We start from the raw sequence: 20887 nt of genomic DNA, 5'->3' as shown, positions 1-20887 counted from the left end.
ATCATTATACGATCAACCATACTCACCTGCAAGTTGCCGGATCATGTGCATGCGCAGTTATTTTCATGCAGTCGCTAGCGACGGCTCTGTGGCTATTCCTCTCATTAGAGCCGAGAAATACGGTTCAACCTTCGGGATTTAGACCCAGAGCCCTCGGCTGTGTTGGTCTGGGAGGATCCGGCGCCATTGTAGCGTTCGGGTTCCCGAGACGCACACGTGTGCGATTTCACAAAATGTTCCTTCTGCAGGCTGGAAGCGCGGAATCGAGGTCCCGACGGACATCTACTTGGCATATGTGGCGCAGGCCAGCTTCTACGCTCACTCCATATACGGCACGCTGTACATGGATGCGTGGCGCAAGGACTCGCCAGTAATGCTGCTGCACCACGTCATCACGCTCTCCCTGCTCATCTCCTCCTACGCCTTCCGGTCAGTCCCGCGCACGCGCTTCGCACGCTGATCTTGGAGAGCAGGAGCGCGATTGATCGAAGGAAATGTACACGAAATAAAATCATAAACGCCGCTAGGGTTTTTCACATTGGGCTTTTGTTTCGTTTTCGTCTTCCCCCTCCCCGAATGTATTCCGATTGCGCTGTCATCATTGTGTCGTGAGATGGAAGTTTCCGTTCGGAACTCTGGTGGTGGTGCAAGTGCGTCAGTTGTGTGTGTGTGTGTGTAAAGAGATAGGCCTCCGTTCAGTTCCCAGCTCATGGATAACATCCGTATTGTCTTAACCTGCCCTGTGCCTTCCCTAGGTTTACTTAGCCATAAAACCATAAGTGAACACCTTGTCTGAAATGTAAACATCATCGGCCGGGGAAGCAGAATTGTTCAGGCGTGGTGTTACCCACACCAGATGCTCATGCAAGCTGCCTTAGTAGTAGGTTCGCCCCCAATGGTCATGGCACTTATCCCAGTGGTACCACTACTACTACTATTGTGCTCGATCAGCAAATAGTCGTAGTTGCCTTCACCCCCGCCGCTCACTCGCAGCAATCCACGTCTCCGGAGCAGAGTGGCCGGTATTGATATGACACGGTCGGGTGTGACGCGTCCAGGTTTGACGTGGCTGGGTGTGATGCTGTGGGCTGTGACGCTGTGGGGTGTGAAGCAGCGCAGTGTGACGCGGCTGGGTCTGACAAGGCTGGGTGTGACGTGGCAGGGTGTGATGATGCCAACCGACTTGACCCTTCCGATCGACAATCGGTCTCACTCCACGAGTTGATAGTCTCAGCCCGACCACCAATGAATGCACAACAAATCATAAATTCGGCTCCCCGTTTAATTTGGCAAAAATTTTCTCTGACGCATAAGGCGGCATGAGCCAGGGGTGTCCTCTGGCATCTGTCTGACGTGGCCAAACAGCGCTAAATCACCTCTCGCCGATCACGGGACAGATTTTTGTTCCAATGGTTATCTCGGGCCAAATGGGAGATGGTCGTCTCTGGCTTTGTGTGCGTGCGCGGTCGTCTGCAGCTACCACAACGTGGGCATGCTGGCCCTCTTCCTGCACGACGTGACCGACATCCAGCTGGAGTTCACCAAGCTCAACGTCTATCTCAAGACTCGCAACAACACCTACCACAGGCTCAACAACATCCTCTCCAACATCGGCTGCATCACCTTCGCCGTGTCCTGGTCAGATGCTCGATGTCAACCACAGCCACATTCACGACTGTCGCTTATAACCCTCTGATGATCTTGCAATGTCTTTAGTTTGTTGTCCTTCGCCTGTACTTCCGATTAGCACGGTTGGTGCGAAAGAAGTTCAACATACATACATTGGCGACTATGACTTGACAACTGCAAATTTACGAGTATAATGTATCCCTTTATGTGTACGATTTTTTACGATCGGTGCGATTTGTTTCGATATTATGTATATTTCTTCAAGTTTACGTATGATTGTTTAATTCATCTATCTATATGTAACTTCCTCTGTGATTTTCCACCATTGCCGACCCAGCATGGTCTGGGATACCTGTGTAGTGGGTTCACGGGACACGGAGACGGTGGAGTAGAGGCAGCACTCTTTATTCAACTTAACAGGGGTTACACTGGAAGGGGTAACGGCCCCTTCACCCGTATACACTCTGGGACACCCCCTAGGCTATCTAGCCTAACTCCTGTGCTCCCAGTTCCTCCAGCTACAGGCGCTAGAGGAGGCTATCTGATCTGGCCCTGGTCAAGCACAGATCACGACACCCCACCAACCAGACCGGCCCTTAAAAGGGCTCCGGCTCTGAGGCTCTGGGGCCACACCACTGGCTTACCCTGCCGGCCCTCAAAAGGAAAGCAGTCAGAGAAGTCCCAGGGTCTATCTAGCCGGGCCGGCCTTCCTTCTTCACTGGTTCTTCATTCTTGGCCCCAACACACTGCTCCGAGCTCTCTGGCTCCCCGCCCTTTATACCCATACACCGCTGAGGGCGGGGCTATAGCGGATGTGGTTGTAGCCACCAAGGTGTGGCTGTGTGTTACCTTCCCACTCTGTGTGTTTCCTTCCCACAACACCCCTACACCTGTGAAACGGAGCTTCATAGCTCATTGGGTTCTTCCAGCTGAATTAAAATATCTATAGATGGCCCATGACGCCTTTATTTGTGGCCTACCCTGCACTACAATTTCAGCTGCATACAATCTTAGCGCTATTTAAATCACTATCTTTTTTTTGTTGGTTTTCAACTTAAAAAATCTCAATGTCTCTCGGCTCAAACGACGGTTGGGCAATGCTCATCTTCTTTGGCGGTCATGACTCTGGTCTATCCATAGGCATTGTGGCAAAATAGTGTTTGGCTCATAATCGGAAGGTTGTGAGTTCAAATTCCAGGTGGGACCGACTCCGCCCATTATCCCTCCAGGGTCAATAAATAAGTGAGGAGGTTTTCATCCAACAGTAGTATAACAAAGTGCTGAACGGTATTAATTATATAGATTGGTGGATAATAGCATATTTTAATGTTAATTGCATCACAATTATGGTATAATTTATGTCACGAGGCAGAGTTAACGTCCTTCCGGAACTCATTCAGTCATAATAATGCCACACGATCTCACCGAATATGACCTTGGCAGATGCCACTGACAACTGCCCATACTTCTGTGGTCACCTCAGTATGCCTACCTTGTTTAACATGAGACGGCGGTCCTTCCTGGTGATGAAACGGAGTGGTTTTGCCGCATGTCATGAGTCCAATGTTCTTTATAAATTGCAGCCCATGGGCCAAACTAATAGAAGAAACACCACCCCAACTTTATTTATTTTCATTTTCTATGATGATGGATGTTCAGGCTGATACCTCGAACTGCCTGCACTTGATATATGGGTTTAGTAACACGTTTGCTGCCTGGATTCGAATCTGGAAAATCAGTGAAGCCAACTCGGTAGTTTTGACATGGTCATTTTGAATTTCTTGAGCCACTGTTAGCCTTAAAATTCTAATGTCGTGTGACGGTCGTGTACCTTACACGTGTGCATCAATGCTAAAAGCAAACACCGCCAATATCGGCATAAACATTTCATTTGTTCAGGGTCTCTTTAGCGCTGTTTTCACTCCACATATTTAGCCCCGTGTCATTCCACTCAGTTTCAATGCAACTTGATTGTTCACAGATACAATCCAACGGAGGCTATTCTTTGACAAAGTGGCGGGGAGGTTTTTGTTAACTCGTGGACACGTTCATTCAAAAACATTACTCTCCCTGTTGGCCAATGTTCCTGTTGCAAACTCTATCCTCTTGTGAAAACAACAGTAGAAATTGACATAGAGCCCGTGATATGCTATATTTCTAGGCATTGTGTACGTGTGTGTGTTTAAGCGGTTGCTAAGCCCATAATGAAGGCTATGGTGGGTGAATCACACATGATTGTGAAACTCACAAATCCATTAGGCTGTGGGGTGGGCAGGATATGGAAGTACAGCGAGTCCATTGAATAAATTTTTACGTGTGGGATTTATCCGAGTATGAGTACGATGCTTCCTGCCCACGTGCTAGAGGCTCATTCATGAACTTCAATCAATCAATGTTTAATTGTTACACATGTAAGACCCATCCAGCCAGTTACCCGGCTAGTTTGCAAGGGAGATCTGTGGTGCATTAGCGCAGGACCCTCTCAACGAGAGTGTTGAAACTCGGTAAACAAAGAGCATCACTATTGTAACAAGTGATTGTTCTGTGGAGATACTGCCCCCTCCCCCCCCCTCCATAGGAATGTGGAATTTACATTACCGATTCAGGGGCTGCCAACAAATACAATTACTTCCTCATTGGTCGTTGGAGCAGGCTTATATGTTTTTCTTAAACACGAAAACCAAAAGCGAAAGTTATTTATCTTTTATGCACAAAAGGGGTTTGGAAGCTTCATTTTTTTTGCTTATTTTAACTGTGTTCAAAATTGTACACGGAAACCCATGAATAAACGGGTGCGTGCGCATGCAGACAGATGCTCGGAAACACAAAGACAATGCTGCTGCCAATTCGCTGCCAGAGAGATAAAAAAATGTCCCTGGCACTCTCCCAAGGTGAACAAACGTGGTCTGATGCACAAATATGAATGCGGCTGCTTATTTACCCGAAGCCCACACTGGTCTCTTTGGTGTATTTTTTTTCATTCCGTTAAGCCGCATGTTTGCAGTAAAACTAACCTCGAGCAACCTTCGGTTACAGATGGGCGATCAGATTGCACCATATTTAATGTCGGAATCGGCTGCTGTAACTTTTCCAAGGTAGGGTGTTGATTGCGCAATGGTCGTGGTGTTGCGGCAGAAGGAAGGGAATGATAACGAGGTGAGGTGAAATTAACCACATCGCGGGCGGTGGATTTCATCTCGATCCTTATCAATACTTGCACAGCCAAATTAAAGGCAATGGGTGGGATGTTGCTAATGTTTGCGTTTGTCCTGTGCAAGGATCAGACCCAGCCATGGCTTACGAGAGTGGTTTTGGCACATCCACTTTTAAAATCGAACTATCACTATTACCCTTTTTTCCTTCATAAGACAGCGTCAGTGATAATTTTTGATCTCTGCCTGGACACACCACAGGCTGTGCAGATGCATAACTGTCACTGCAGTGATCAGGATTATCTTTGCCTCTGGCGGTGTTTCATGTCTTTGTTTATGTCCCTGTGTAGACCTGTGTTGGTGTTCTACCCCTCCCTGTACAGTGAGGAAAAAAAGTATTTGATCCCCTGCTGATTTTGTACGTTTGCCCACTGACAAAGAAATGATCAGTCTATAATTTTAATGGTAGGTTTATTTGAACAGTGAGAGACAGGTTAACAACAACAAAAATCCAGAAAAACGCATGTCAAAAATGTTATAACTTGATTTGCATTTTAATGAGGGAAATAAGTATTTGACCCCCTCTCAATCAGAAAGATTTCTGGCTCCCAAGTGTCTTTTATACAGGTAACGAGCTGAGATTAGGAGCACACTCTTAAAGGGAGTGCTCCTAATCTCAGCTTGTTACCTGTATAAAAGACACCTGTCCACAGAAGCAATCAATCAGATTCCAAACTCTCCACCATGGCCAAGACCAAAGAGCTCTCCAAGGATGTCAGGGACAAGATTGTAGACCTACACAAGGCTGGAATGGGGTACAAGACCAATGGCAAGCAGCTTGGTGAGAAGGTGACAACAGTTGGTGCGATTATTTGCAAATGGAAGAAACATAAAATAACTGTCAATCTCCCTTGGCCTGGGGCTCCATGCAAGATCTCACCTCGTGGAGTTCAGTGATCATGAGAACAGTGAGGAATCAGCCCAGAACTACACGGGAGGATCTTGTCAATGATCTCAAGGCAGCTGGGACCATAGTCACCAAGAAAACAATTGGTAACACACTACGCCGTGAAGGACTGAAATCCTGCAGCGCTCGCAAGGTCCCCCTGCTCAAGAAAGCACATATACATGCCCGTCTGAAGTTAGCCAATGAACAGCTGAATGATTCAGAGGACAACTGGGTGAAAGTGTTGTGGTCAGATGAGACCAAAATGGAGCTCTTTGGCATTAACTCAATTTGCCGTGTTTGGAGGAGGAGGAATGCTGCCTATGATCCCAAGAACACCATCCCCACCGTCAAACATGGAGGTGGAAACATTATACTTTGGGGGTGTTTTTCTGCGAAGGGGACAGGACAACTTCACCGCATCAAAGGGACGATGGACGGGGCCATGTACCGTCAAATCTTGGGTGAGAACCTCCATCCCTCAGCCAGGGCATTGAAAATGGGTCGTGGATGGGTATTCCAGCATGACAATGACCCAAAACACACGGCCAAGGCAACAAAGGAGTGGCTCAAGAAGAAGCACATTAAGGTCCTGGAGTGGCCTAGCCAGTCTCCAGACCTTAATCCCATAGAAAATCTGTGGAGGGAGCTGAAGGTTCGAGTTGCCAAACGTCAGCCTCGAAACCTTAATGACTTGGAGAAGATCTGCAAAGAGGAGTGGGACAAAATCCCTCCTGAGATGTGTGCAAACCTGGTGGCCAACTACAAGAAACGTCTGACCTCTATGATTGCCAACAAGGGTTTTTCCACCAAGTACTAAGTCATGTTTTTCTGAGGGGTCAAATTTCCCTCACTGTATGTCTCTCTTTATTTGTTCTGCTGTGTCATTGTCTTTTGGCTTCCTTGTCACTCTATATATCTTGGCTGTCTCCTATCTGTGTCTCTCAACGTCTATGTATCTCTGTCTGATTATTTGTATCTATTTTTACAAACAACTTTCTCCCAATATCCCAGTTTGTTTCTTTCTCTGTTGTTTATCTACGTCTACCTGAGTATACATCACCTGAAGTATCTCTTGGTGTCTCAGTTTGTGTGTCCACGTGCCTGTCTCCCTGTATATACTTGTGCACTGTCTTCTTCTTTTCTGTCTGTCTATATCTCTATGCTCATCTCTTTTTCCCCATCTTTCTCTCTGCATCGCTGTATCCCTACATATTGTATCCCTGTATGCCTGACAGTTTTCCACCTCTATAAACGAAACTATGCTTATCATGTGGAAATGTATATCGGCCAAATACTCTAAACACATGTTGATTCTAAATGTGGGGGGAGAAACCGGAGGAGCTGGAGAAAAATCAATGAAACTGTGGGGAGAACATGCAAACTCCAAATATATAGGCATCAGGGTGAAAATCGAACCCACGACCTCCTGTATACCAGGCGAGGTGGTTAACATCTCGCCACCATGTCCCCCCTGTCTACATCTGTGTGCCTGTTTGTCTACCCGTTTGTCCGCCTCTTTGAAGATGTCATGCTCATACATTCTGTCCATGTGCTGCCTGCGTTTGTGTGTGTGTCTGCCCGCCTGTGTTCCTTGCTCCGGTTCTTCATGCCAGGTTCGTGTTCCGGCTCTACTGGTTCCCGCTGAAGGTGCTGTACGCCACCTGCGTCTCCAGCATGCAGACCGTGCCCGACATCCCCTTCTACTTCTTCTTCAACTGCCTCCTCTTCACCATCGCGCTCATGAATCTCTACTGGTTCTCGGTGAGCGCTTCCTTCCCAGCCATGTAATATGTGGCTACTCTGTACGTGAGCAGTAGGGATGCGGTCCCGATTTACAGGTTGATCTGACGAAATAACATCCGCCATAAAAGTTATGCAGATTCGGATTTAATCCAAAAAAGACGTTACAGGAAGTGACATCACTTCCATGGCATTACTGCATTGCTTTTCAACGCAAAAATTGATATCACGTGATATCACCGTTGCTTCAAGTGTTAACATTCAAAAGTGTGTATATTAAAAACGATTGTTTCACTGATGCAACTTTATGGTGAATAATAATATGCAATGATTGACATATAACTTTATTAAATGGGTTACAATTTGTACATATACAATACATGCAATTCAAATGTATTGCATTTAAATATGGAAATTGAACATAAAATATGAATTTGGGCCTAAATATCTGATGGTATAACATCTTAATTTTTTAATGCGAAAACTCATTTCCTATTATGTATGTTCGGAGAACTCCTCCAAACCTGCTCCCCCAATTTCAGTGAATGAGGTGTGAATGGAAAGCTTGTAATACGTAGTTTTTGCAAATTTAGAACTGATCATCATCAGCCATGGTTTATCCGTTGTGGGATAAAAGCCTCCCCAAGACAACCACCATTATGATGGTTATTAATGATTGTGATTATAATAATGCCAGTTTTAAATGTAGAGAAAAACCTAATTGATTCTCAAGACTGTTTCAATGTGGTCCTGCATTTGGGTAATTAGTGGTTGGCATATGGGAGAAAACTGGAGAAACTCACGAATATGAAAGCTGATACTCAACACTACTATCACGTAAATAATTATGCATGCATTCATCGTCGAGTGGAGTCATATTAATTCAAAATTTCAAGTCACATTTGTTAAGCTTCTGTTACAGTCCAGATGTCGCAAGTATTTTATTTTCTATTTATTTAATTACAGGCTATAATTACAGTTCGCTGAAAAATACATATTGCTTGTTCAAAAGTGGTTGTCCTATGGATATACTGGCACCCACCATAGTCATGTGGAATTTACACCACTGGTCCAGGGTCCCGGGCAGAGGTGATCACAAGCACTTGCTCAATTCACCAGGGAGAGAACGGAGAGTGGGTGGAACATTCGAGTACCTCTGGATAAATAGGTAGAAATAAAAATTAAGTTAAAAGGCGCTAAATCCAGCGTGAAGAAACCTTGGAGTGCTGTGGCAAACGGCCACGATGACAGAAGCAGCTGCTGTTTGTTGTGATAACAAGAACTTTCTTCAATTGTTTTTTTATTTATAACCAGGCTGAAGCCCTATGGTATACGCTGCTTCCTTTAAAGGGAGATTATAACTGGGGATCTTCTGACTTTTTTGCAAACAACGTTTTTGCAACAATTCCATTTGGTGTTTTAAGTGTTTGTTTTAAACGTTCGATCCTAGAGCGAACGAGCATCGGGGGGCGGTGGTCATTTCTGTTAAAAGCCCCAAGCCAGTAGTGGAAATTTCTCTTTCTCATCGTCCAACACCCAACACATATGATGACCAATGTTGATTTATATCAAAATCACAGACTTTTTACTGCACGGGGTGGAATCATGGGCCGAGCCGTTTCCCAATTTGAACTCGCAGCCTTCCAAATGTGAGTCGGGCACTCCAGCCGCTATGCCAAGATATGCGATATATTTCAACGCAATATCAGTAACACCGCCGCACAGCGGCTGTCAATAGTGAGCACTCTGCAGTGCTTTCAGATGTGCCCAGTTGGCAACTTTGAAAGGCTGTGAACAATGACGAAGCACAGCGGCCCACATTCACACTAAATCGGCCATTGGTAAACACCAGAAACAAAGCGTCACATGGGAATGCACGGCGGCAGAGAGGATCTGCCGGGCACCTGCGTGTGTGAAACGTATTGTGATGGCCACGCGTATGTGCCGGCACTGCCTTCGGCATTGCCACTGAGCTGTAGTGACGCTAGTGCACTCGACCCGCTTACCAGTGCACTTTGGCCGGACTGTAACATGTACATGTCAGTCGACTGCTGGACGAAGGCCTCCTAATTGCCGTGTGGTTTGTTTTGTACATACTTTACCGTGCTGGTAGTCAGTGCAGGATGGTGAAGGCGGGGAGTATAGATGTGGGAGCATTGCCCTCTTCTGCCCACTATGTATCCCTGCAGCCTATACAGTGAGGGAAAAAAAGTATTTGATCCCCTGCTGATTTTGTACGTTTGCCCACTGACAAAGAAATGATCAGTCTATAATTTTAATGGTAGGTTTATTTGAACAGTGAGAGACAGAATAACAACAAAAAAATCCAGAAAGACGCATATCAAAAATGTTATAAATTGATTGGCATTTTAATGAGGAAAATAAGTATTTGACCCCTCTGCAAAACATGACTTAGTACTTGGTGGAAAAACCCTTGTTGGCAATCACAGAGGTCAGACGTTTCTTGTAGTTGGCCACCAGGTTTGCACACATCTCAGGAGGGATTTTGTCCCACTCCTCTTTGCAGATCTTCTCCAAGTCATTAAGGTTTCGAGGCTGACGTTTGGCAACTCGAATCTTCAACTCCCTCCACATATTTTCTATGGGATTAAGGTCTGGAGACTGGCTAGGCCACTCCAGGACCTTAATGTGCTTCTTCTTGAGCCACTCCTTTGTTGCCTTGGCCGTGTGTTTTGGGTCATTATGCTGGAATACCCATCCACGACCCATTTTCAATGCCCTGGCTGAGGGAAGGAGGTTCTCACCCAAGATTTGACGGTACATGGCCCCATCCATCGTCCCTTTGAGGCGGTGAAATTGTCCTGTCCCCTGAGCAGAAAAACACCCCCAAAGCATAATGTTTTCACCTCCATGTTTGACGGTGGGGATGGTGTTCTTGGGGTGATAGGCAGCATTCCTCCTCCTCCAAACACGGCGAGTTGAGTTGATGCCAAAGAGCTCCATTTTGGTCTCATCTGACTACAACACTTTCACCCAGTTGTCCTCTGAATCATTCAGATGTTCATTGGAAAACTTCAGACGGGCATGTATATGTGCTTTCTTGAGCAGGGGGACTTTGCGGGCGCTGGAGGATTTCAGTCCTTCACGGCGTAGTGTGTTACCAATTGTTTTCTTGGTGACTATGGTCCCAGCTGCCTTGAGATCATTGACAAGATCCTCCCGTGTAGTTCTGGGCTGATTCATCACCGTTCTCATGATCATTGCAACTCCACGAGGTGAGATCTTGCATGGAGCCCCAGGCCGAGGGAGATTGACAGTTCTTTTGTGTTTCTTCCATTTGCGAATAAACGCACCAACTGTTGTCACCTTCTCACCAAGCTGCTTGGCAATGGTCTTGTAGCCCATTCCAGCCTTGTGTAGGTCTACAATCTTGTCCCTGACATCCTTGGAGAGCTCTTTGGTCTTGGCCATGGTGGAGAGTTTGGAATCTGATTGATTGATTGTTTTTGTGGACAGGTGTCTTTTATACAGGTAACAAGCTGAGATTAGGAGCACTCCCTTTAAGAGTGTGCTCCTAATCTCAGCTCGTTACCTGTGTAAAAGACACCTGGGAGCCAGAAATCGCTCTGATTGAGAGGGGGTCAAATACTTATTTCCTTCATTAAAATGCAAATCAATTTATAACATTTTTGACATGCGTTTTTCTGGATTTTGTTGTTGTTATTCTGTCTCTCACTGTTCAAATAAACCTACCATTAAAATTATAGACTGATCATCTCTTTGTCAGTGGGCAAACGTACAAAATCAGCAGGGGATCAAATACTTTTTTCCTTCACTGTAACAGCATGCATGGCAGTCGTTCATTTGAGCGCTATCCAGGCCCAAACCTGCTTAGCTTCCAAGGTCTGATGAGATGTGAATTTGGTTGTATTCTATGGTGCATTAGGATCTACAGATGAAATGCACCCTACCAATGTAAATTCTTATTCTATTATTACTGAGTGATGCACTCCCGCACAAATAGGGTTCTAAGGGAAGTACAGTACGGTAATACCCCGATTTACGTCTCCCCTTTTTACGTCGTTTTGCAAATACGTCGTCACTGTCTTAATACCGCTACCTGATTTGCGTCGGCTCAACCCCACACTCACGTCGCTGACAGCATCGTCCGTCCTTTCTCGTATCCGTCGCCTCGGCCTTCGCCTCCACCTTACCCTGTAAATCACTTTGATCGATGTCGTTTCGATATTCACCGTCGCGCCTTTCAGGAGCGCATCCCCGACGTAAAGCAGGATATTTCTGTACGAAGATTGGGTACATTGGGCAGCTGGGTTCTTGCTCTACCACAAACAAATAATAATTATCCGTGAAGCTCACCTCTAGCATGCCCTCCAGTGGGACACTTGGGCAACTGTTGTTTCAGTTTGTACAAGTGTCTTACTTATTTTAATGTAGTCTTTTTTAATTATTCCCACAATATTTCTCTATTTGGTATCAAGAATGTATTATTATTCTGTACATTTAGGTGGCACCGTTGCTTAGAGCACCACTCGCAGTCTGAACGTTTGTGAGTTACGATCGCTGTCGGGGAATCCACTCAGGTTGTCGTCAATGTAGGCTATGACTGGTCCTTGCCATGGCAACGTAAAATCCAGTGGCTTGTGGCCACCAACATACATCAGCACTGCCCCACGTTCATATCAACAGGGAGAAATGCATGGACCTGACTTGACACTCAACATCTTTAAAATTGAGTTTAACATGTAGGCTTTCGCGACCAATGTCATCCATAATAGAGTTTTTTTTGGGTTAGATCACGTAAATATATAAATGTGTCGTTAAAACCCGCCACCACCCGACACAGCCAACTAGTAAGGGTTGTCACAAAAACAGAACGTGGCCAATTCGTCACTAGTACAGCACACCGGTGTGTTGGAGAGCCAATCCACAACATTTAAAATCTGAGTACGACTTTTTGCCAGTAATTACAACTAGCTTCATCAGGCGACAGCCAGATTTGTGAAGTCTTCCTGTTTCGTTCCTTATATAGAGGCTTTGATGTGGTGTAACCACGATGCTGCACTCTTGCGCAAAGTGTGGGCGGAGGGGGCATCAATGAGTCAACGTACATTATGCATATTCTGTTTTCTCATCTCTTTCCTTGCCCTGTACCTCCGTCCCCTCCTCTTTACTGTTACCCAACCCTCTCTTCCCTGCATCCTTTCCCTGTCGCCAATGTCCAGCTCATCCTGATGTTTGTGATGAAAGTGGTGACCGGGCGGATCACTGAGGTGGACGATGTGCGCGAGTACGATATCGAGTTGAAGAAGGCCGAGATGAGACCTGCAGGCGGTGACGCATCCAACAAAAATCACTACATCAAAGGGTGAGTCACCACCCGAGATATCCACCTTAACAGACTGGTTGGGGCAAGTGCTGTTAGTGACCACCTAATGAAGGCTGGCACGGTGCACGAAGGCGGTGGGTGGCCAGCAACACGTCCGGCCACCTTTGTCTCCCTCGTTTACACATTGCACCAGGTACTCATTTCAGGCTGAGTCCACCTAGGGGAGGCCCAGGACTGGTTAAAATAATCACCACTGGTGTTAGCCATGAGTGGGAATTGAACTCGGGCCGCTGGGTTCGTAGTGCAGCCCGCTAACTCCTACACTACTGCTCCCCACGAGATATCCACCGTCACCGCCACCAACAAGGGAAACAACAAAACATTCCTGATGAAAAAAAACCCCCAATCATTTACAGCCCTTCGTCAAGTCATTGCAGGATGAAGGGCACACCCCATACTCTGTCAGTCAGGGAGGCTGTTTTGACCAAACTTTACCATGCTGGTCGGTGCACGTTGGTAAAGAGGCTGTGGGGGTTCAGGACTGGTTTATTTATTAACAGTGACGTGAGTCGTGACTCGCATCCCATGGCGCACAGGTGCATAGGACATTACACGAGCCACTGCACCACCCCTTGAGCCTATGTGCACTTTTTTAATATGTACAGAATAATCACTGCTTTATTAAGAAAGAAAAATAAATAAGCCATTGCTATCTTTTACAGTCCTGCAGTCCAACAACTCGAAAGCAGTTCAAAATGCATACATACACAAGCTCCATCTCCTAAGTGGATGTATGTTGTTCTTTGGCTCTAAGTCATAGGAGCGTGGAATTTCCACCACTGGCTCAGGGCCATGCAAGATGAGCTCTATCTAATGCTCATTTAATGAGCAGAGGGGCTCCTTCGAATGTATTTACATGTATATAATACTTAATACTACTCTAATAAGATAATATTGAACATATTTAAAAGGCGGTGAGTATATTGAAAAATACATTCCTGGAATGTTTTTATATCCATTTCTCGGAGCAGATTGAGTTATGAAATAAAATGACATCTGCTCTGCATCTCCACATGGAAATAAAACATTACTTTAGTTTATCTGCTTATTGGTATTTAAGACTTAAGTCCATGTATTGAAAAATATAATAAAGGGTAACAGATTTGGAGCAATGGTGCAGCAGTTAACACACTGCACTTTGAACATGGTAATCTGGGTTCGATTCCCTGCCACAGCTAGCATAAGGGGCATGTGATATCTAAACCAGTCCTGGGCCCCCGATACCAACCAGCATTGACTGGTACGAAGAAGTAGTACAGTCAAACAGTCGCCATTGACTGACAGAATGGGAAGGCCTTCATCCAACAGTGGATAAACATAGACTTGAAGATGAAAGCAGACTTTTATTATAATTTGTTTTTATTATTTTCAATTAATAAAAACAAATTTTGTAATACTTTATTGGGAAAGTTATTTTATTATTTGATATATTTACTTTTTAGAAATGTTTGGCAGTGGTGCATGAGCACAATTAACAACAACACTCAATGCACTTGCCAAATATTCTCCCTTAAAATATATACATAATCATCGACGTTCTGGATGTGCTATAAATAAGGGTCATTACCCGAAGCGTTGCCGATTAAGCATCTCTCTTTTTAAAGCAGTGTTATTGACGAGTGTTTTGAGTTTCATATCAAAGTTCAGCCCCATTACATACGCCTCAGTTTATGAGGATTTAAAATTCTAAAAATGTGTGTGTAACAGTTGTCATACAATCCCAAACCAACTCTCATCCTTGTGAAGAAAGTGGATGTATGTTGAACTTCTTTCGAACCGTATGTAGCCAACCGTGCTAATCGGAGGTGCGGGGGCCGTTACTGTGTTTGTTTGGCCTTGGTAAGGTTGGACCGTATTATCTTCACATTTCGCCTTTAGGACACTTTCTACGGATATAACGATATGATAAAAATGGTAATCTAAATTCCTGGCCATGCACATCAGTGACAGGTCAAAATACATCACGTTGGCATTTGGAGTGTCTTAATAGGTATGCAATGGTACGTGATGTGTCGATTCAGAATTTTTCTTATGTTCGTGATACATACATCGAATCATGTGGACAAGAATACATTCTTTTTAATTTCGCATGCAGTATATTGTAATTGTGTCATCAGCATTCTGAACAATATGTCTTTGCAGGCAATATGCACTGATTTAACAATTTTTATTCGAGGCAGTTTTATGTTGCTTTTCATGGTTATTACCATCATTAATAAGTGATAAAGTTCAAAGAAAATGATAATGACGTGTACAAAACTGCATGCCTAAAATTACACTGAAAGACAGAGTATAATATGGATCAGACGTCATATTGACGATTAAAGAACGTAAGTGGGCTTGTGCAAAACACATTGCTTGAAAGGATTATGGCCGGTGTTTGAGACAAATGAGAGAATGACAGACAAAGTAGTAACACGACTGATGGTATGTCCGCCACATTGATGGAGCGATGAATCCACTCGCGTGCAGGATTTGGATGGATTGTTGTGTCTCTTGACCGTGATGAACCACTTTGGCGAGAGGCCTTCATTGCTTTCTCTGCTCAAATGACCAATCGAGTGGTGCTCATCTCCTTTGAAAGCCCTGAGCCACTGGTAATAAAGTCTACATTCCCACGGCAGGGATTAGTCTGACTGTATTACAAAAACTGTTGCCTTCTCACAAATGAGTCTACCTATTTTATTGACCTTGGATGAATGATGGACTGAGTCTAACTTTAACTTGGCTTTCTAATACTGCAACACTATCCCTTTGTTAGGTCGTGCAAGCCTTGATAGATGCTTGCTCACATGAGTAGCCTCAAAAATCACTGAAGATAAATGTTCGACCTGTTTGTGTTTTCCCTTTGCCAATTCAGGAAAGTCGCACAGATGAACGGGTTGGTGAAGGACAAGCGACAGTGATGGACGTACGGTGTGTCCACCGTCATCGCAAGGGTGGCTCCTGTCTCCTGCTCGAGCTTATTATTTTTGACAAATTATCTTGCATCAGTTAGGCTCGTCGCAGCTCTGCGTGACTGTTGTGAGTGAACCTTGCCGAGTGGCGGCTGTTAATATCCACGCGTGTTCCAGTGTCGGGCGAGTTGTGTTTAAGGAAAGTTGCTCAAACATTTTAAAGAGACGGACAACAAAAATTCAAATGACTAAACAAACAAAGCTAACAAATACAATTTTAGATATGCATTGGTTGTATGTAATTGTGTTTTTTTACACTTTAATGTGGCATGAGCCTAATTTGGTTAGATGGTGGTATGGTCATTTTTATCAGTTATGCTTCATATTAAGCCCAGTGCTTGTACTTACCTCATGTTGTATTTTTTTTGTCATACAACTCCTCCTTTCAGACCATTCGGTGTTGCTTTTAAACGTCTTACTAAATCTCTACGATGAAATTCAAAATCTTGTGATAGATATATGGCGATTATGCAATAGTTATGGGGAACATGTCAATGACTGCCATTCATTCCTAATTTTTCACTCTTAGTTAACATTTTATCTTCAGAAAAAAAAGAATCAGCCATATGATAATACGTTCTTAATCTTATAATTGTTTTAGACTCACTTAATCGAGTTGTGTGTTGCTGGCGTTTTCGAATTGAGAGTGTAATTTGGAAGTCACATGTGTGCATCTTGCAAGAAGTAACACAAAATCTTAAACACCGGGCATTAAGGGGCACAAAGTTTGCTATCTCATGACACGATGGGATTACAGATATTTAAACATTTTAGACACAACGTTTTATTTCAGTCCTGCCAGCTGGGTTTGACAAAATGCCCCAGGCCTTATTAGATTATGGTGGAGCCTCTTTGAGCCTATGCTGTGGCAATTGGCACATGCACTGTGTGAGCACAAAACAGCGCAAATGGCCTCACCGAATGTTGAGGTGCATTCGGGGTTGTGAGGCCAACGTGTGGTTCAGGGAGCTAAAGCCCAGGTTTACAGCACTGAGCCACCGCCGTCGGAGAACTTGGGTTCAAATTCAAATCGGCCACTTGTGATTAAATCAGGTCCTCCAAGTGTAGCAAGTTTTGTGATCTTAGCCTGGTCACCAATGACTGTATAAAAAAACTTTCGTGTCATATTTGGTTGTTCACTTAATTTGGCACATCCAAGCACTGAGGGCTGAAATGTATAAATGTACCGAATGTTTGACATGTGGCAAAAAAAAAACTCCTTGGAGAGCATGAAGGAGTGCCATTCAGTGTTGGGTAAGAGAGGCCTTTTGAGGTGACCTCAGAAGCAGTTCTGTAGTGTCATCTTCCGGGGCCGTTCCCTGGCACTATGTGAACCTATGCTGACCGCATGACATGCCTCTTATGAAAGTAAATGGTCATATAAGTAATGTATACAGTATATATAAGACATTTCTGTTGATAATAAATGAGGAACTGTTACCAGACTTTGTATCTGGTCTCCTCTAACGTAGCTGTGTTAACCGCTTTAAATTGAGCACCAATGGAATGTGCCCCCATGGAAACATTTATTTGTTATCCGCTCTGTGGGTTTCCACATGGGTTCGTTTAGCGCTCGAGGATTTTTCTCGGGGGCAGTCCGGCTTCCTCCCACATGCGAAACAATATTCAATAAGAAATTGTCCAAACATCTCAATGCTTAAACCTCCTATAAAATGTAACCTTCAGACGCCCAGTGAGTCTTTCCTGGTAAAAGAAAACATTCGATAACATTACATTCTAATTAATTTCCCACAGTTAAAACATGCATTCACAATACTTCTGGTATTTGTGCAGTTGTGTGGTGTACATTGATAGTAATCTTGTGCATGTCCCCTTCATTCATTCTTGTTGCATTAAACAGAAATGTGAAGGGGGGGGGGGTGGTATTTTAGGTTATAGCCTGTAACTGGAATAATATTTGCATGGGAATTGGCCATAAGCAGGCGGCTCCCTTCCGTGTGTGAGAACACAGACGTGCTAATGTGTAGGAGCCACGTTAACAACAGTAAATATATGTCGCACAGCGGTTCGACCGGAGCCAGGACAGCAATGTGCTCGTTTCGGGGAAGAGAATTTTAAAAAATTCTGTAGCAAAGAAGGGTCGCCCCTAGTCGCCGTCGCAACACAAGAGACTGCTTTGCACAAACAGGATCCCCGAACTCCCAACCCCGAACCGTCGAGCGAAAGGAAACATTCTCATGAGGCTTTGTTTTTTGTTGTTGTAAACTTCATCGTCGTTGCACATGCCTGACGCGTCGGGAAAACTTGTAACTCGTACGGTTTTTCATTAACGAGACGAGTCATGTCGTCACTCGAGCTATATTCAAGCATTCTTATTAATCATTGTACAACTAAAAGAAATGCGCTCACCTGTTTTTGCATGTTATTAAGTAGCCACAAATGATAAATGACCTATTTTTTCCTTCTCGTTTTATTTGTACTACCATAAATGTCTAATTTATAAATGTGCAGCGGTAGTAATTGTTTTTAAATTAAATTATTGTCAACGTAATTTTTTTGAGACAATTGTAAGAAAATGCAATTCAAATGAATGTCGGGGTGTCGTTTTGTTTGTGTGTACGTTTTGGAAAGCCCCTTTTTTTTTCTCTCCCCTGAGCGATGAGATGCGTTCCTTTTAGTTTAAAAACATCCTTTCCTCACAGCGTGCTGCCTTCCTCTCTCTCGCGTCCGTGGTCACGGGCAAATGAACACCTGGGGGATACCGAAGTCCTGTTTCCCTGAAATATCAGTGCTTTAGGCACTGCTGGAAATGAGGTCACCCAACTCGGGACCTCGCTCAGGAGCAGGGGGCACAGACACTGGCGGACTGCTGTAGGTGTCCGCGCACACAAAATGTTTGGACATGGCTATGAGACACCCACAATAATTTCAACAAATGGTATTTTTTTGAGTCTGCGTTTTCTCTATTTAAGCAGTTGACATGCTGATGATGGAACATTTAGATACACAGTAGCGCACAAAGCATTTAGGTTCAGTTCCTAGCCAGCAGCTAGTTGTATTATAATGCAGGAGAACGCTTCCCGGTGGCGAAGTGGCCGGGGGCGGACTCCGTGGATCATTTATGTATGTAATGTAACCAATAACCACCTGGGCCCATGTGCTAGCTTGACACCACCGACTTCCAAAGTGTGGCTGTGCCCCAGCTCGGTAGCCCCAGTGTGTGCCGGTGTGTGTGTACGAGTGTGTCGAATCGGCCTCATCGGGTGCGCTAAGGAGACAAAGGTGGCCGGGCTTGGTGCTGACCCCCCCTTCCTCGTGTGCCGTGCTGACCCGTTCATAGGTGCTTGCAAACAGCACTTGCTCCAACAGTCTGTTAAGGCTATGGGGGGGGGTCTTTGTATGGGTGTATGCGAGCATGTTTTTACCCTGTCAATGCCAGCTTCACTCTGGCAGCTTTGGAACTGTGTGTATGGCCATGATTGTGGCCTTATCACTTGAAACACGTTGCTGTAGCAAGAGCACAATTTTATTCAGCTTGTGCTTTTTTTGAAAATTGTTCAACTGTATGAAGCCAGTTGCACTGTGGAGCCACTTTATGTTTGCAATCAAGGCTCTGACATTAAATACACAACGTGATTTCGAATGTGAACTTTAGAATCCAGCACTTTAGCAATAACACCTGTAAGGTTATTTAAGAATTTAAAAAACAAAAATTCGGATTCATCTCCAATATACGTATTCCAAATTAATACCGTCATATCTCAAGCTAAATTCCAGCATGTGTGCATTAGACATCAGTACCTTGAGAACAAAATAGAACTGATGATGGAAACGGTCATCAGGGTTGCTCAATTTCGGTCATGAGGTTTACAGCAGATGGAGCGGTGCGCACGTCACATTACACAACAAGCGTTTGCCACAATTGAACCACAATACCTTGCTCATCTTGTCAAGAAACCATAAACCATCACACAAACTCCGGTCATCCTCGCAGCGGCCTTTGGCTAGCCATCGGACAAAGACGGTCACTGCATCGCGCACTTTTCAATGCACTTCTGTGGCCGTCTGGAACGCTCTTCCTTCCGATATTAGGAAGTCACTGGTGCTACACACTTTAGAACTGCTTTTTGTGTTTAGTTGTCCTTTCCCCACACCTCTGATTATCACGGTTGCCTACATACGGTGCGAAAGAAGTACAACATTGAACACCGCTTTCAGTGAGTATGCTTAAACTGATGACATTGCTCTTCTTGCCTGACTGCAAACCCTTACAACCCATTGACAGCCCACTGAGAGACATACTGTATGAAGTCAGTGCAAAAAATACCAACAAAGAATTCAACCTGGGCGTCATATAATTTGTGATGTGGACATGAAAATGTTGACTTTTAATTATACAATCGCAAGAGTCCCAAGTGTTTTCCTACTCAAATGAGCAATGATTGGTTGCTTGTCACCATTCAGATTTCTGAGCCAGTGGTGCAAATCCCACAGTTGTGAGTGTTCTCAATTGTTATGGTGAGGGCCAGTTTGTTCGTAGGCTCACAATTGTCGCCTTGCTACAAGGTGATACTCATTGTCCTCGAATCAACTCTCAACCAGGATTGGAACTTACAGCCTTCCATCCGTAACTTCATTCGTCTATCACAGCACTGTCCGGCCAGATATGTAATATATGATGTAAGAGTGACAATTTAATGTGTTGCACGGCTTCACAATTCAGTTGCCACCACATTGCAAGTCTAATCAAGTCGGTACATAAATGATCAACTCCAAACTGTGCAGAGACGCGCTCCCGTTAATTATTTTGCATTCCTCTTAAACCACAAAACAGCCCACTACAAACATTGCCCATCAGCTGCAGCGTGGTTCCGACTTCTGCTGTTACGCACGTCTGCTAACAGTAATGCAAATAACGTGTCAGCCACTCGTCCCCATTTGTAGGAACGACGTGCCGTCCTTCAGGCACTCGCTAACATCACTTTCCCCAACAGTCTGTGAAGGCTATACGGGAGATCTTTGTTTTTGTGTACATTACTTCATCACACTAGTCAGACTCGGTTGAAGGGGGACCCCATCAGGACTGAGTGAGATAGCACTCGCCACTGATTATAGCCGTGGCTGAAAAGGC

General features: G+C 44.6%; 1 protein-coding gene across 1 annotated transcript in view; it reads left to right on the top strand.

Moving 5' to 3' along the window:
* Positions 1-18455, top strand: part of LOC116938518 (ceramide synthase 1-like) — a 61257-nt gene extending 42802 nt beyond the window's left edge. The window contains exons 3-7 of the mRNA XM_032945675.2: positions 249-429; positions 1477-1638; positions 7344-7491; positions 12675-12817; positions 15699-18455. Of these exons, the coding sequence (XP_032801566.1) occupies positions 249-429; positions 1477-1638; positions 7344-7491; positions 12675-12817; positions 15699-15744 (680 nt within the window). The 3' untranslated portion in view covers positions 15745-18455. The remainder of the gene's footprint in view (positions 1-248; positions 430-1476; positions 1639-7343; positions 7492-12674; positions 12818-15698) is intronic.
* The last annotated feature ends 2432 nt before the right edge of the window (positions 18456-20887 follow it).

The sequence above is a fragment of the Petromyzon marinus genome, chromosome 1 (assembly GCF_048934315.1).
Source record: "Petromyzon marinus isolate PM22_M1 ecotype Great Lakes invasive population chromosome 1, UKy_Petmar_22M1.pri1.0, whole genome shotgun sequence".
Taxonomy (NCBI): Eukaryota; Metazoa; Chordata; class Hyperoartia; order Petromyzontiformes; family Petromyzontidae; genus Petromyzon; species Petromyzon marinus.
This window is presented reverse-complemented; position numbering and strand designations above follow the sequence as displayed.